We start from the raw sequence: 12,447 nt of genomic DNA, 5'->3' as shown, positions 1-12,447 counted from the left end.
TGATGAGTAGCCACTGCGCAAGCCGAGTTCCGCGGGACCGGTGAGGAAGCTTGTGCTGGGGAAGGCACCTGAGACCCGCGGGCGGCGGACAGGGCCGGCCCCGGGGAGCCCTGAGGGCGGCTCCCCTCCCTCACGGGGCGAAGTCGCCCCTCTGAGCGTCTCAGTGGAGGTTCGCAGCCCTGAGCCGCTTCGCAGTCCGTAGCTGGCCCAGCGCTGCCCCTATTTCCAAGCTTTATCCTTTCTGGACCTGCAGGGAGAAGAGTAGGACTTGCCTCCTGGTCTTCTCCGCGTCCCCTGTCCGTTGCAACCTCCCGGCTGTGGGTTGGGGATCCACAAAAAAGACCTGTCAAAGTTCTGGTGGTTGAAAATGCATATTGAGGTATGGTTTACGTGTGTAAAAAACTTTAGTGGAACCGTTCAGGCTGTCAGGCAGAAGATGGGAGGATCAGTAAAAATATTTCGTGTACAAATACAAATTGCCGTATGTCTTCATTGATGCAATTTAAGTTTTATGAATTTTCTAGAAGAAAAAATGTTTTCCTGTGAACAATCCCATTTTTGATTAAAAAAAAAAAATCTTTCAACTGCTTTCCCTACGTAACTCCAATGATTTCCTGAATCTAGAGATGAGTGAATGTACAATGACATGCAACTTTGTCTTTAAAAAAAGCAGAGGGTTTTACTATATTTTCTCTCCCTGCCATTGACTTGACTTATCTCATTTAAGCACGTGCACAGGGGCTGGCACTGCGTCTCCTCTTCTCTGTTCATTTGTGATGGCCTGCAAGGCCGTAAGACCATAGAATCACAGAATGGTTTGGGTTGGAAGGGACCTCTAAAGGCCATCTAGTCCAACCCCCCTGCCATGAGCAGGGACATCTTCAACTAGATCAGGTCGCTCAGAGCCCCGTCCAACCTGACCTGGAATGTTTCCAGGGATGGGGCATCCACCACCTCTCTGGGCAACCTGGGCCAGTGCTTCACCACCCTCAGCGTAAAACATTTCTTCCTTCTATCTAGTCTGAATCTACCCCCTTTAGTTTAAAGCCATTCCCCCTTGTCCTGTCGCAACAGGCCCTGCTAAAAAGCCTGCCGCCATCTTTTTTATAAGCCCCCTGTAAGTACTGAAAGGCCACAATAAGGTCTCCCCCAAGCCACCTCTTCTCCAGGCTGGACAACCCCAACTCTTTCTAATCAGCTCACAATATTTAAGCACCTCTGAAATTAAGTTATAACTTCTAAACCTTTCAAAGTCTTAAGTAAAAGCTTTGAGACTGTTCATTTGTGTTTGTAAAGTACTTTGTAATTTTAAAATAGAAGTGTTTCCAATATATAGAAGTAAATATTGAAAGGTGTATTTTTTACATTCCCATTTTTGACCAAAAGTCACGATTTCTTCAAAAGTGTTTATTTCACAATTTTTTTTATCCACAGCAGAATATTACAGTGACTATTACAAGCATTTTCCTATAAACAAAGATGTAGTTTACAGAGTTGTTCAAAATGGAAAAATATTTTATAAGCAGTAGTATTTCATCGACAGTATTCACTCCTGTATATCATTCAACTTCTTTGAGAGCAGCTATACCTTCTGCTTGTTAAGGTAATGAGACTTCACCCCCCCCAAAACCCCCAAACAAACTAGACATTGCACTGTAGTAGCACATTTTTTGATAATTTGTTTGGTTTTTTCCTAATTTCAACTTAATTTGAAAATTTTTGTCCACTGGCATTTACATTTTGAAGTAAGTTGTATACTCACTGGGGAATATGTCCTCTGGATTGTTTTACTCAACATCTACGTTGTTAGAACTTTTCAGGGGAGAAAAAAAAAATCAATTTATGAGTGCAATATATGTGACTCAATAAAGTTGGAGGAAAAAGGTTCATGGCAGTTCATGCAATTCATTTCAATTAGGTTATATTTATACACAGTGGCAAAATGCTAATTTTTCAGTTAAATATGGTCTGAAAGAACAAGTTTGCACAGTTTTGTTCATTTACCCTTGAAAATTGAGGAAAACGACCTGTTTCAAGTGCATCTTTGTCACTTGTATCTTTTGCAAATCACACAAATGGAGGGTCGTATCTTGCAGAGACTCTAGGTAGCGTTGTGATTTCAGCGTTTAAGTTGCAGTATCAGGAGAGGCAGCCACGGCGTGGGCTTAAACTCTGCAACACGCCAACGTTTTGTCGCTGTTTCACTCATACAAGAAGTCCTTTTAGATACAGCGGAATAAGTTGTATGAGCAAAAAAGTGTTTATGATGTAGGATTGCATAAACTCAGTCTTGAAGTCTAATATTCTTTTCTACAGTCAACTACTACAACAGCTTTACCAGCCGAAAGATAAGCAACCTCAGCTACAAAATGCCAAAAAAGGAGAAAAAAAAAAATCAAAGCAAGTTTTTGGTGAAAATGAAGCGTGTACATAGTTCTGGATGCTTTTCGTAGGTCAGACAGCACACGCCTGAACTCGCGTTTGAAGCGTTGGTTTCACAGTGGTGGTGGTTGGTGTGGTTTGGTTTTTTGGGGGTTTCATTTTTGGGTTTTGTTTGGGGTTTTTTTTTGATTCCCAATAGCGCTTTTCTGAGATATATTATACGTGCAAAAATCAGTGTGGGTCAGGATTGGTTTTGCTCCTAGGAACTTCAAAAGCATTTTTGCAGACCTCCTCAGAGTGAGATTTTCTAAGCAGACTTATAAATCCACAGACAACCTTTTATGACAGAACAATAAAAATATTCCCACGTTTTAACGCTTGTTTCAGAGAAACAGCGGTTGAGAAGTCAGTTACCTTAGTAACAGCTAAAGGCACACAGTGGGAAAACGCTCAACTTAATAATCAATATTTAAAAATAAAGACAGATCTGGAAAACAGCCAGCTTTCTCAAAGCCATGCTTTGTGTTCAATTTGCTTTTTAAATAAAGAAGTGCCAATCTGAGGAAAGAAAGGCGTGCTCGAGCATAGCAATTTAACAAAATGAACATTTAAAAACAAATTTAAAAAATTACTAACAGAAAAGATAACATATATTAAAGATATTTCATACAGAGTCCTCTTCCAGATGGATTTTAATGGATAAACTACATTATCACAGATCGAGACATTAAATCCCAGTTCCCATCTATACGTACCAAGAGTTTTTAAGAAAGTCTCTGTGTTGTACATATAAATCACGATCCTGAAAATGCCAGTGAAAGACCATTATCCCCTAGAAGACCATTAACCACATTTTATAACTCTGATCAGCAACAAAATCGTTGCGGAAGAGGATTCTGCAGCAACCTGTCATTTAGTCTGAACGATAAGCATTGGTTTAATCAATCTGTCGGGAATTGTACTCCAAATAATTTCCATCAGAGAGAGGTAGAGACCTGAAGAGCCTGAGAGGAAACTGCTGGCCTAAGGTGAATTCTGAGAAGTAGCTCTGTGTTAAAACCGCCTTAGAGAAGGACTGAATTCTGCTTCGAATTATGTTTTTTATTTTTAAACTGCGATGACTACTATATAGTGTGGAAAAAAGGAATGAGAGGCAATTAAAAAATTAAATTCGGAGCACTGCAAAAACATTCATTTGCAAAAGGTGAAAAGAGGTAGGTACAATAAATAAAAATATTGCAGATGAGCGACAGAAGAGCACGGGCTTGCTGGGCACAGACAGCAAAATGGTGGTGGTATCCTTATTGTATACGAAGGGGAGATGAAGGCACTACTGAATATAAGCAGTAGATGCAGATGCTCAAGGACCGTAGCTTGGAGGTAGTGCTGGTACTGTACAAGCAATAAATTTTCTTCTGTAATTAGTTGGGTGATGGTTAGAGGAAAAGGTAACTTCTCCCTAGGGAATGGCCTTCAGTCTGTCCTTCACTGGTGACAGCCGTACTAAACCGTAGTCCATTTGAAACAAGGTATTCACCCACCGGCATAGACCAACATAATTCTTCACAGCACTCGACGACTTCTTTAAAAATGTGCTTTTGGATAGTAATATACATATATAGTACATACAGGACTCTTACAGTTTGTATATACATAGATTATATACATGATGTTTAAATCAAAACACACTCCTTATCTAAAAAGGTGACCGCAGCATGGCGGGATTTAGTGTATCTTTAAGAGACTTCACATTCTATTTTAATCCTCTGAGCAGACAGGGTACCTGATCATTAATTTGCTGTTTGGGTATGATTTACGCCAACTAAAAGTAGCCAGACGCAGAGAGAGGTTTTTTTGAAAGCTCTTAATCATCGTGGAATTGCTGAGACTTCAGGAACCGCAACCGCAAAAGCGGGTAAGTTCAGATCTGCTTGGACAAGACCATCGTGGAAGTGGAAAGGCCAAAATGCTCACAGCGCTAGGATGAGCGGGGCTTTCGCTGCTGCCAAACATCCTCATCCTCGCTGCGTTTTGGCACGCCGAGCTACGGCAGAAGCATCGCCACTCTGAACAGTTTGCAGACCGGTCACCGTCAGCATCGCTGTACAGCATCACTCAGCCTCGGGAACCCACCTTTTCCCTTCCGCAGCAAGGAGAGTGGCTGAGAAAAAAATCAATGACTGCTTTTGTAAGCAGCTGGCCCCTTTCAACATCTACCTGGTGAGGTCAGAGGGTTGGTTTGTTTTAATTTGTAAGTCAGGTAAAAACAAAACAAAACAAAATCCATACAGAATTTGAACCGATTGCAATTACTCGTTTAAGGTCGTTGTAGACAAAGAGTTTGCGTTCACTCTTAAAGAAATGGCTTACATTACTAACACGCTATCTTACAATTTTTTTTATGTTAAAACATTCCATTGCTTATCATCCATTCCCTTTTGTTTTAAAACTTTTTTTTTTCTTTTTTAAAGTATTCTTCATTTATCTAAGCCCTGTATTTGCACGACTGGTAAAATTTCGGATGGCTATTGAAGTGAACAGAATTTGTCCACGGATCGCTATGGCTAGGACTAACCCACTGAACGTAAGTAGGACTGCGGACCCAAATATTAAACTGGGTTGCCTTAGCATGCCTTATCCATGCATGAGATTCTGATACGGGCCGTGTAAGAGGTCCGAGAACCTCGACAGCCACTGCATGAAAGTTTTTGGCTTTTAAGAGCACAGGGAAAGCCAAGAGCAGGGATCGGGATGACGCTCGTCCACACTAGAAGCAGGAGGCCTAAGGCAGTCCCTTGTCTCGAGATTATTTCACTAGGACGAAACCTTTGCAAGCCACCGATGTAAATTTGGTAATGGAAGAAAATCCAAACTGCCAACGTATTTGAATTCCCATGAAGCAGATGCACTGGATGTCGTTGGGAGGAGCAACAGCTTTTCTCAAACATAGAATTTGTGACAAATTGCACGTTGGTGGAAACAAGCGGCGTCCAAGCCCGTTACCTTAACTGGTGTGATAAACACACATTGCACCTTCTGCAATTTACTTTCTGAACTCGCTATCGTGACAGTTACTAGCAAGAACAAGAGGCAGAACTGCATGTCCCGTTATTAACACATACAAACCCACCTAGCTGTTCGACAGATTACATGTCCTTCAAGGCAGCGTAACTGTCTCAGATTTTGTTTTTGATTTAACTGTCATTTCTTCATAGACACCTATGAAGATCAAAGTAAGCTGTCTCCCACTCACCACTCTTTTTTGTTAGTGGCTTTTGGAGACGATTATGGGCTTTGAACTATGTCAACATAAAATCAAGCAGTAAAAAATAAATCTACATTTCAAGTATCCTTATTCTGAGCTGCAAATTACCCCCCCAAAAAAAAAATCACATACAGATCAGTCTCTCTTTTACTGTATAATTTAGCATCAATTTATTACTGTGTATTGGTTCTTCCAGGAACCTGTTTGGTCCATATTTAAAGAGCTCCTTAAATTCCTTTCGTGACTTTTCTTTCTTCGGTGGAGGTCTCTGGGTAGGAGAGGTGGGCTTAATTATATTTTCTTCAGACTTTATTGAGAAATCCCAAGTTGAGAGAAGCAGGGAGATGAATCGAGTCCATGGTTATGGAGGATGGGTTGAACGGAAACAAAACTGGGAACATGTGCTTGAAGTCTAACAGCAGCTGCGGAGGGTCATTTCGCTCTTGCAAGTGCGTCTATGAGGTGTGGGAGAAGAAAACAAATTTAGTATCAGTTGTTGCCTTTTCTTTGCATTTGTCATGTTTGTCATCATCAACAGCTTGAGAATGTACACAATTTTAGAGATATTGCAAAAAACAGTGAGAACTATTTTGTTCTCTATTGCAGCAGCCTTCCTCTGAGCAAATATTTACAGGAACATCTACACAGACTATAGAAAACACCGCTTCAGAAGAACCTGGCTACATTTTCTACATGACCACGAGGCAAGACACAGGACTTGGAAACAACACGACCCCCTTGCACAGCAAAAGCAGCACTGCAGGATACCAGCACACCACTTTCGATTCAGCCGCTCGGTGATGGAGGCATATTCTAGGAGTAGTTGAACACGTTTCTGTTTCCATTTCCTGCCTCCTCCTTGCGAGCGTTAAAAGAAGTTTGGTTTTCATTTATTTATTTTTCCTTTAGTTGTCAACTTCCGCCTTGTATCTCAGAAGTAACTCCGTTTCACCGATGCTTCGCTGACTCCTGCAACCTTGCTTCTGAGTCGCGTTGCTACTAAAGAGCGTTGCGTTAGCTGAGCTGGGAGCTTAGGTGCTTACTGCTCTTTGTGATTAACGGCCTGGTTATCCCTGCAGCTGTACGTTGCAAGTAAGTGTGTGCACACGCAGAGCGCTAAGTTCAGGACGACATGCAGCAGCATGCCTATTACAAAATGCCCGAGTTAGTACTAATGACATCTGTATTAAGTCATGACTATCCCCTCCACTTTACAGCCCTTTAATTTACCTGTATGTCTCGTATGAAAGCTACTGTCACACGTTCTTCAAACTCATTCACAGGAGTGTAGAGATTAAGTATCTTTACAATCTGTCGAAAACAAAATAGGATTACAAACGGTCATGAGAAGCCAAATTTTTCCAGAATGCAAAGCACCACTAACATTTTGTCTTGATATGGCCATTACAAGTCTCCTATGACGCTACTGAGAAGCAGAAGTAGCGCAAGTATCATCCTGCTGTTCCTTTGCCTGCTGTAAGGTATGGTAAGCATCTGCAGACCTGTCAAAGTCACTTACGGCAACATTTGTAAATTGGGAATAGACTTGAACATCAGATTTATACAGGGACTCCACTCGGTTGGCACATGGTGACACGGGTGACCGCTTCCCACTACTTCTGATGTCGCCTCTACAACGCTTCTCCTCATGCTACCTCAACTCCTGCTCCTCCCCTACCACCCCTCAAGAACACGTTATAGACGGGGAGATGGAGATACAGGAGAAAGGATCCCCAGGAATCACTGGAGATCAGCTCACACCTCTCGCTTCTCCCTTGCTACGACATTATCAAATTAAGGCCAGGCAATCCAGCAGCAAAGAACATGAGTTTACATCCTCCTGGAGTGGAGTCTCAAAGTTTCAGGTCGGATCCAGCCAGCCTAGGTGGGCAGTTCTCAACCTCCTGCCCCAAATATGAGTCCTTGCTGGGCATCCTGCAGACCTAGCCAGGTTAGACCCTGGCAAAAGACAACAGGTGGGTTTAAAATCCCAAGTGTCTGACTTATACCACCAACTCCTCAGGGCTGGGTTTCATCTGTGAACATTTCTGCTGGAGCTCCAGCGCCACCAGCAGCACCGTAAGAGAGGAGCCGCCGCAATGACCACCTCTGACAGGGGTCAATGCCAAACGTCAGTCCTGAAAAGGACAAGTTGTCCCCACCGTGGGAATGGCACACTGAGTCTGGGCAGTGAAGAGCTGGCACCGGGAGACCACCCTTTCCCACTCCTTTAATTATCAGCACCCTCTGGTGCAAATCTCTGCCCTGCTCCCTACCTGCTGTGTCGTGAGCGATGTGCACAAGGAGCAGATGGCCTCGGCATCTTCCGAGGTTTTCTTTTTCAGCTGCAGCAGCTGTGCTGCCTGAATCAAGGGCTCCAAAGTTTGTGCCGCTCCACTCTGCTGCAGGTTCTTCCCACGCAGCCATTCCTCCAGCTGGCTTATGTTAAACCTGGGTAAGCAGCCAAGACGAGACGTGAGCCGAGAGATAAGACGTAGCATCTCAAAAATCCTCTACGAGACTCAAGGTATGTTGCAGTGCTGGTAGATGTGGCTTTTTGTGATGCATATTTGTGATACAAGTGGCAAGAGACAACCGGACCAAAGCTTGATACTCAACAACTCAAAGCAAAATTTATACTCTATGTACCTTAGAAATAGATGAGCCGTGTAACAGCTGAACAGCACAAGGAATGTGCTTTTCCACAGCAGATAAGTTCGAGTTTTAAAAGTCAGTTAAAATTAGGCTTTTAGGCAAGCTTTTAAATGCTAACAAAATCCTGCAAGGTACCCAAGTACCTTTGAAAATACCTACGCAAAAAATGCCTTTGCCTGTGCCCGCTCCCAGGCTCACAGGGAACATGCAAAGGATCCACCATGGGAAGGGGAGAGAGTAGCAAAAGGGAGGTTTAAACCATTTACACGGAGAAGTAAGCCGATAGATTTATGCCAGGGCTGATGAATATTCATGCCAGAAAGGGGTCAAGTTTGCACTAGCTGTCCTTTCAAATTTCAATCCTTATTACAACACTACGCTACGACAGCGATGGGGCACGCAGGCCCCTGATCCCAGCCCAGCAGATGTCCGTGCTGCCGCTTGCCTGCAGCTCGCGGGAGGCCAGAGGCACTTCACACAGCAACAGGTTTAAGATCCACCTGCAGAATCGGCGCCTTTGACGCTGCAACACTTGTTAACGTTAAAACCAGCAGACACGGCAGCGGGAGGGAACCACGGAGACTTTTCCATCCCAGTATGTAAATCCATCCTACATCGCCTGGTGTAGTCTTTGGGCTGTGCAGCCTTCCCCGCTCAGGCTGGGTGAGGCAAGGCTGGGGAAAGCCCACCCCAGAGATAATTACCGTAACACGCATTTAATTCACAAGCGGCACAGCAAACTGCATTGCACGGGCATTACTCAATGGGGGTTAGTTTGAACTGCCACTGCATCGGTCTCCTGCTGAATCCAAACAGTGTCTCCCCTCCCTTACACCACTGCATTTTATTTTCCTATTTTCCACCACCTTATAAAATTAACAAAAATGCCTTAAGCAGGTACATCCCCGCCCCAAGCCTGTGTCCCACCTTAGCTGCATGCCCGTGCTCCACGAGCAGACATCCTTCCTCAGCAGGAGGTTGTTCAGGGCGACGGCGTTGATCATGTAGAAGAGCTGCTTGAAGACCTGCTGCACGATCTCTGGGTCCAGACCCTGGTCACACATGATGCTGTAGAATGTGTTCAGCTGGCGAATGATTGCGTCTAAGCTGTAGGAGCTGTCCCCATCAGCCATGCTGGAGGAGCGGTTCCTGTAGCCCATCGGTTTGACACCAGAAAGCCCCTGGATGCTCTCATTTTCCAGCACCGCAGACACTGAAAAAGGGGGAAAAAATGAGCTAAAAAAAAGCCTGCATCCACCTATTAGTCACTGGAGGTAAGAAATGCTCCTTCATGGGTGGCCATAAACATGCAGCAGCGTCAAAGTGATGCAACGCGATGGATGCTGGGAGGTCTGAAAAGTAGGACAGATCCATGAATTGCTAGTCTATTCTGAGAATATGAAATAGTTGATGCATATAGAATATCTATAAGATCACGCTTCTTTTCCCACTCGGTGTTACTACACAGAAATCACTTACCATGCTGCAGAAACTGGGAACACCTCTCCTTTGAGCTGTAATCAATTCTCCCTCTATACCCATCACAGAGCCTTAAATTCTGCAGTTAAAGTGATTAATTGGCTCAAAGGATTGGGAGAAATGAAGATAGATTAAAAGTAAGAAAATTCTCACAGCCTGACTAACTGATAGAGGAACAGGACAACTTTCTGCAAGGAGCAGGAGGTACGTGCAGCGATGGTAGGAGGTGGTGCCGTCGGATACAGCCAGAATTTGTGCAGTGACATTTGAAGGGTAAAGGGAAAGTCCCAGATACAGAGGAGCCCAGGCTGGGAGCTCAAGGAAAACACCAGCAGCCAAAAAATATAAAGCACTGAGAACAGCCCCTCAATCAGCTTAGCAAAGAGGACAGCTTTAGCTGAGGAGGTAAGTCTTCTCATACTGACTCACCCTTGCAAAACAAGGTCTTTACTAGTCTCTTGTTCCTCTTCCCAATTCTCCCCTCCCTCATAATGTGCATTTCCACCCACAAAAAGCTTAACCATGAACCTGGTCTGGAGGGCAACGCTGTTCCTACGGACCCACCAGCACCACCTCACCTCTGTCAGTACCTCCCCAACAGAAAGGAAGGAGAGATCTTCTATCATGGGGGGAAAAAAACCCCTCATCCCTATTAGTTTCTATCATGGGGGAAAAGAAAAACCCATCCAGGTCTGCCTCCCTAACTCCAGGTCACTGCTAACACGAGGACCTGCTCCAAACTTTGCAACATGTGCCTCTCTACCAACCGCGGGCTTTTCCTTTGGGGAGAAGTCATGCTAGCACCGTACAAAGGTCTGAAAAACACTCAGAGTACATAATTACAGAAAAAAAAAACCAAAAACCAAACCCTCCTAAAAGCTGATGTGCTGTGAACTTACCGATCATGGGTTGGAGTATGCCCTCTGCTATCTTAATGAGCTGCTGGTAGATCTGGATGGAGAGGTGGCTCAGCACCTGGCGGTACTCGGTCAGGTCGAAGTTCTTCAGACAGTGCTCGTTCTGCTTAGGCGTGTTTTGTGTCATGAAACCCTGAACAGAAGGAGATCAAAACACCTGGTTTCATTATTCCACCTATTTATAGTCCAGTAAAATCATTGTATTAAAAAAAAAACAACAAACAACCTTTGAGTACAGTATATCCAGATATGTTACCAAGTATGTTTTTAGTCTATTATAGAAAAGATCAAGACTCATAAATCACTGTTGATTTACTCAGCCATTTGCTCATAAATTACTACTGGAGGGCTGCTTTTTGCAGAACAGCATCACTAAGCAGTAAGTTTTTCATTTTAGCTTTAGCAAGGAGCAACATTTGTATTAACTGCAATATATATATGAACTAGAAAATGACATTTCGGCCCCTGAAAAACTTCTTTTAGCTATTCGTTTATCCCTGTGAGTTGCAATTCTTTATGGGAAACCAAATATTTTGAGATTAAGATACTAGAAAATGAAAAAAAAAAAGTTATAACCACACGCTATATGCTCGGACGGCGTTTTAAACTGATCCGAAGTTCAGAAATCTCTCCAAGTAACTGAATTTATTCCCTGCCTTCTGCTGAAGCAGCAGCTGGCCTCTGATCCTGTAAGTGGACGCTGTAGCCCTGAGTTCTGGGCTCAGACATTAATGCCAGTTTTGCTGGCAGAAGCAAAGGTGCCCTTAATTTTGTAATTAACACAGATGCTTTAATTGCCTGTTCATATGGTCCTACCAATCTGGTGTCAAAATGAGAACTATGCAACTCTTTTTGTTGCGTGCTGACTAGCAAAATGCAAAAATACAACATGTACAATGTGAGTTGACTTCAGAATTTCTCATTTTTCTTGACTAATGAGAACGTGTCATGCTCTTTGCACTGCAAGGTTGCTGTTAGGTTGGGTTTTTCTTTTAAACCTACTTTCTTAAAAATAGGCTGGATTTCAAACTAGAGATAACAGTATTTTGGAAACTGCTCAGAATGGTTTTTCCCCTCTGTTTTTTTGCACCGAATTATCAACTGAATTAGTAAATAGCTGGTTCATTTAACACAGTAAATCACGGCAAAGAATGTGAAATTTAAGTTTCGGTTGGTTTTTTTTTTCTTACCCTGCTGGTTTTCTAGGGAAGATTTTCTCTAAATGTAATGTTGTTATCCAGGCAGAAGAGGGCAAACAGGAGCATAACTATTAGTAAGTATTATCTAAACGATTTTTCCTTTTAATTTAAGTCTTGGAAGTCCAGCACTGAGGTTTTACACACCAGTCATTATCTTGCGAATGACCTGAATAGTTAATCTGATTCCATGAAATTTTTCTTATTTATTCTTAAAGCTTGATTGCTCAATATATCTAACGCAAATCAAGACTAAATGAGAAACGACATAATTTGGCTCTGTTGACTATTTTAATACCCAGAACATAAGGCTATAAGGATGGCAGCGTGTAATGTACTAAGAGGACTGTGATGATCTGATTTTGTCGGAAGGGATCAGCTATAATAAAACTTATTTCAACTTATGAAATATTACTGAGGTGGCAAGAAATGAGAGGATTTCCTTCCAAAATCTTACATTATGATTACGCGTATTTGCTCTCTCAAAGTGCGGTTATTTTGAAGTAGTTGAACAGGAAAAAAAAATCAGTAGAAACATTCAGAATAAAATTGC

General features: G+C 42.9%; 2 protein-coding genes across 2 annotated transcripts in view; both read right to left on the bottom strand.

Moving 5' to 3' along the window:
- Positions 1 to 5,484, bottom strand: part of ACAA2 (acetyl-CoA acyltransferase 2) — a 24,278-nt gene extending 18,794 nt beyond the window's left edge. Inside the window, exon 1 of the mRNA XM_009273832.1 lies at positions 5,386 to 5,484. Coding sequence (XP_009272107.1) covers positions 5,386 to 5,484 — 99 coding nt within the window. The remainder of the gene's footprint in view (positions 1 to 5,385) is intronic.
- A 465-nt stretch (positions 5,485 to 5,949) lies between these two features.
- Positions 5,950 to 12,447, bottom strand: part of MYO5B (myosin VB) — a 134,972-nt gene continuing 128,474 nt past the window's right edge. Inside the window, exons 36-40 of the mRNA XM_009273831.1 lie at positions 10,681 to 10,831; positions 9,230 to 9,515; positions 7,924 to 8,098; positions 6,878 to 6,958; positions 5,950 to 6,102 (exon numbers count right to left, since the gene is read on the bottom strand). Of these exons, the coding sequence (XP_009272106.1) occupies positions 5,950 to 6,102; positions 6,878 to 6,958; positions 7,924 to 8,098; positions 9,230 to 9,515; positions 10,681 to 10,831 (846 nt within the window). The remainder of the gene's footprint in view (positions 6,103 to 6,877; positions 6,959 to 7,923; positions 8,099 to 9,229; positions 9,516 to 10,680; positions 10,832 to 12,447) is intronic.

Source organism: Aptenodytes forsteri, unplaced genomic scaffold, assembly GCF_000699145.1.
Source record: "Aptenodytes forsteri isolate BGI_AS27 unplaced genomic scaffold, ASM69914v1 Scaffold31, whole genome shotgun sequence".
NCBI classification, from domain to species: domain Eukaryota; kingdom Metazoa; phylum Chordata; class Aves; order Sphenisciformes; family Spheniscidae; genus Aptenodytes; species Aptenodytes forsteri.
This window is presented reverse-complemented; position numbering and strand designations above follow the sequence as displayed.